General features: G+C 36.9%; 1 protein-coding gene across 1 annotated transcript; it reads left to right on the top strand.

The window, feature by feature from the left end:
• Nucleotides 1–208: 208 nt before the first annotated feature.
• LOC126183455 (uncharacterized) lies at nt 209–1,334 on the top strand. Its single transcript, XM_049925451.1, has 3 exons — nt 209–377; nt 512–675; nt 1,158–1,334. Exons 1-3 carry the CDS (start codon nt 326–328, stop codon nt 1,215–1,217), a joined length of 276 nt encoding a protein of 91 aa, XP_049781408.1. The 5' UTR covers nt 209–325; the 3' UTR covers nt 1,218–1,334.
• The last annotated feature ends 3,700 nt before the right edge of the window (nt 1,335–5,034 follow it).

Genomic DNA, 5,034 nt, shown 5'->3' with positions numbered 1-5,034 from the left:
ACACCTCCTATCGTCTGCTGTTATAGTGCTTGTGCAGTGCTAGGGGAAGCAATATTTCTGTCATACCAGACGGCCATCCAAGCTGACTTGAGCATGGATCGACAAAGATGTTGGCGTGGTACACTCATGCATGTTATCCATGTATTAGATAATACAGCTTGTTATACGTGTGGCAGCACTGTCATTACCCTGGGGCTAACCTCCTTGATCTCTGCGTAGGTATTTCTGTCGTCTTTGGTCGCGAAATCGAAGTGGGGAAGAAGTAGGTGAAGTGTACCGTAAAAGGTGTTTAGAATTATCGAAGCGAACGTAAAATCGTTAAACAATGTTGCATAAGTTGGGACAAGTTGCAGCAAGATCTGGCTCCTTGCGTTCGGGTAATTTTGTTTTGTTATTTGTGTGTTTATTTTCGGATTTAGTGTCTTATTAATATAGTTCTAATTTAGGAAGCTGGAGTAGTAATGATCTGTACGAATGGTTTGCGGTTTGCTAATTTAATGTTTTTTGCCAGGAGTGTCGAGGGCTTACCATCCACCAGCAGACTTTAAGCCACAATCTATGAACGATTTACCGGTGCCGCAAGGCTCTTGGCAGGCGAACTACGAAGAGAAACAACGCAGATATAATACGCACTTATTCGGTGGCGTAGTATTTGCCGCATTTTCATTGCTTGTGGTAAGTAATTTTTTTTATGGTAGAAAAAGAAACTTTTTTTGATACCGTTAATAGTAGCCGCGTTTTAAGATTAAATGAGTTCAGTATTTTTGTAAAGACTGAATTAATCTTTCGTTGATTTTCATCAACAGTAAAATATTTTCAGTCGTACCTGTAAATTTTAAATTACCATTTCTACAGTAAGTGAAATGGTGTACTTGGCGGAAAAAATATGTGCAGTGTGCTCCCTCAACTCACATCTTTCTTCTAGACAACATGAAATTTAGTTTTACTCTGTTACTACAGTCTTTATCGACTTCATTATTTGCAAATGCAGATATTTGCACATATTTAGCAATTGCAGTACTGCTTTCTGGTAGCTAGTGTTTTTTTGTAATTTCTGTTCAGTTGAACAGTATAGTGCTGAATAATTTTTATTTGGAAAGTAGTATTAATTTTCATTACCATTGTTTCGTTCTGAGTCTTTCTTTTTTATTTTTCAGGCAAAGAACTCTGGACTGTTTTACATGAACTGGGCTCCACCTGAATTGAAGAAGGAATAGATTATCTTAGTTAAATAGTAATCTTGTATATATGTAACTATTTATTTATTAATTTATGACCTAGCTGTTTATTGTATGTTCTGTTTCACTGATGATTAAAATGATGCCTGTTGTGAAGCTGATGTGTGCTGGCAAACATCTCATACAAATGTTCCTCCTATTTCAACATGACTGCGGGGACGGTAGTTCAGTTTTTCAAGTTTTAGTTGTTCATTTAGTTTTTTGGGCTGAGTTCAAAAGCAGAAGTCATAGTCTAGAAAAATGTAGATTAATACATTTCTACTGGTTTCATAATCGGGTAACTCTAGTTGATTGTCTCCTTCCTCCTCCCCCATCCTGCCCCCTCCCACCCTCAAAAACACTCCTCCCTGGATTCTGTCATATTACATAGCTTTACTAATTTATTTTGTCGAAATCTTTTATCCTTTAGTATTGACTACCAAGAGATGGATGAAATTTGTGACTAATCTGCTTCAGCCTAGGTGATGTAGGATCTTAACTACTACAGTTGGTTTTTGAATTGAACTTTTTGTATGAAGTTCATGCAGAAAATATTGAAACTGTGTTGTGAGTAGAAATATTCTGTCCATGGAAATTTTATTTGCCCCAGGACAGAAGTAAAATATTAGACACAGTCTAGGAACTAATATAATTGCATGACTATTGTGGAAAGGACTGGATTATGTTTGAAATAAACTAGACCAGCAGCCACACTATATTTTAGAAGAAAGGTCCAGTATTACTAGAGCTTTCCACTTCAGTTTTAAATCTTCAAAATTTAACATTTATATACTTATGCTCCAGGATGTTCTTGTAACCTGTCATGATTTTTGTAGTTGCAGGAAACCTTTATTTTTAAAGCAGTTTGTTCTGATAAGTTTGGAATTAATGTGGTTAGTGTACATATTATGAAACCAGTAATGTATTTTGAACAGTGTTAATAATTTTCAAACTAGTACTACATGCAGAGACCTGCAGATAAAACTCCATATGGTTGGAAAATGCATATATACATACACAGCATAGCCAAAGTTTAGAATTCCTAATTTACGTTCTGTTACTTTGGGCTCTTTGATACTACTACTCTTATGGTGGTGGAAGTGCTGATATTGTCAAAAATATGAAGTGAAGTGTGCGAAGAAACAGGTGCAATGAGCTACTACTTAAAAATACATTATCAGTAAAGACTATTAGGTGTCTGAGTTTATCAGTCCACAACATGACCACACTGTAGCACAGATCCAATATGACTGCTCTGCAACTGTGAACGCCACTGCGTATTTATCTTATGTTGGTGGGGTGTGGGGTACCTGCAAAGCACCTATGGCAAACTGCAGTAGTAATCAGGTCAGTATAGCCCCACTCACACTATCTGAAATTCTGTACATGTGCTAAAGTTATAAATGAAACAATAAGCAGTAGTGTATACAGTGAAAGGAGATCCCTGACATGTTATTGCTTTGCACATCTACCACGAACAATTGTAATGTCTTGTATACGTCCGTATGGCAATATCACCATTGCTGTACACCTATAAACAACTTGCTTTTAGTCATGCAGCTCAATACTGCCAGTATTTTGTGCTTAAAAGTTAAAAGTTGGCAACGTGGCTTCCACTTGTGACTCACTTGTTGTATGAAGCGGGCTAGTTTTTTGTCGGTGTACTTATTTGCTGCAAATCATTTGCCATCAGGTGAGTGAGCAAAATCCTTTTCCCGACATCCTGGAGTTTCCATTGTCATAATTTCCTGAGAACAGTTTCTTTTTGAAAGTTGTTGCTTTTTTGTAATTACATTATTTAGCTAATGATTATGTATGAGCAATAATATTAAATTTTGTTTATTGAGAAGGAAGAAAAATAGTTACAAATGTGAAGCAATAATTAAATAAATTGCACTGCTTTAGATAACTTTCAGCTGGTTATGAGAAATCTAGATGCATTATTGAGCCATATGTCAGACAAAGAAACGTTTAGTAGTTTGTGGAGATTTCAATGTAGATTTCTTAGAAGATACTGACAGGAAAAATGAACTAGTCAGTTTGACTTCAGTAGTTAAGTTTCCAAGTCATGTGCAGCCGGACCCTTATTGATTGCATACTATATTTATACACAGTGCTCAGGCTTAAACAATGAATATATACTCAATAGTTAATGGGATATCTGATCATGGTTTTACAATTAATGGAAATAAACAATATAGCACCTTATAGCCCTGAGGCAGGTGCATACAATGCAGTGAGGTTTGTTAATGGGAACAGAATAGTCTTTTTTTTAAAAAAGTTGAAAGCTGTGATATGGGATGAGTTATATTGGAAAGGGGTGCCAATGTCATTCAATTTATTACATAGTGAAATTTTCTCAGTATATGAAAGTAGCTTTGTCAAAGAAATTATCCTGACAATCCATTATAAAACAAGCCTAATCAATGTATGAAAATAGTGTAATTGGATAGATGAAAAATCTACTTGCCAAGGTGTGGTGGCAGCAGCAGTACTTGTCTCATCCTGTCAGGTAAGTCTCCCCTGATCCATGGTCTGGGCAACTTTTCTGAAGTCCACCCATTTTGTAAACCTTACCAGTCTTTTTTTTTTTTTCCACCCCTCTTCCTTCCCCTTCAAACTTTCTGCCAGATGAAGGAGTTGCTGACTCCAAAAGCTTGCAAATTTCAGTACCTTTATATGTGTGTTCTCCTGCCACACTTGGTGAGTGGATTTTTTTTATCTATACAGTTACATTATACTTTCATAAAAAAAAGAAGAAGAAAGCCATGGTGGAAATTACCTACATATGTACTCCACACTCAACTGCATGGTGCATTGCTGAGGGTATCTTGTACCTCTGCTAGTCATTTCCTTTCCTGTCCCAGTAGCAGACAGAACAAGGGAAAAGGGACTGTCTACATGCCTCTGTACTAGACTTAATTTTTCTTATCTTGCCTTCGTGGTCCTTACATGAAATGCACATTGGTGACGGCAATCAGATTCAAATGCCATTTCTCTAAATTTTCTCAATAGTGTTGTTCCTTGAAAAGAATGTTGTCTTCCCTCCAGGAACTCCCATTTGTCTTCCCGAAGCATCTCCATAATACTTGCATCTTGTTCGAATCTACTGGTAACAAATTTAGCAGAATTGCTTCAATGTCTTCCCGTAATCCAACCTAGTACCGATCCCAGACACACTAGCAGTACTCAAGAATTGGTCACATTAGTGTCCTGTATGTGGTCTCTTTACAGATGAACCACACTTTCCTAACACTCTCCCATAAACCAAAATCAACCATTCACCTTCCCTACTACAATCCTTACATGTCCTTTCCATATCATTCTGCAACGCTGTGCCTAAATATTTAATCAAAAGTGACTGTGTGAAGCAGCACATTACTACATCCACATCTATACTCTGCAAACCACCATGAGGTTTGTGGTAGAGGGTATGTCCCATTGTACCAGTTATTAGGGTTTCTTCCTTTTATGTTTACATATGGCGTGTGGGAAGAATGATTGTTCAAATGCCTCTTTGCATGCAGTAATTATTCTGATGTTATCCTCGTGATCCCTATGTGAGCGATTCGCATTGGCTTGTAGTATATTCCTCAAGTAATTATTTAAAGCTGGTTCTTGAAACTTTGTTAATGGACTTTCTCGGAATAGTTTGTGTATCTTCAAGAGTCTTTTAGTTCGGTTCCTTCAGTATCACTGTGACTCTCTTCCACAGATTAAACAAATCTGTGACAATTTGTGCTGCCCTTGTTTGTATATGTTATATATCCACTGTTTGTCCTATCTGGTACTGGTCCCACATACTTGAGCAATATTC

This window comes from Schistocerca cancellata, chromosome 4 (genome assembly GCF_023864275.1).
Source record: "Schistocerca cancellata isolate TAMUIC-IGC-003103 chromosome 4, iqSchCanc2.1, whole genome shotgun sequence".
NCBI lineage: Eukaryota > Metazoa > Arthropoda > Insecta > Orthoptera > Acrididae > Schistocerca > Schistocerca cancellata.
The sequence above is the reverse complement of the archived record's forward strand: the minus strand, read 5'-3'. Positions and strand labels throughout refer to the sequence as shown.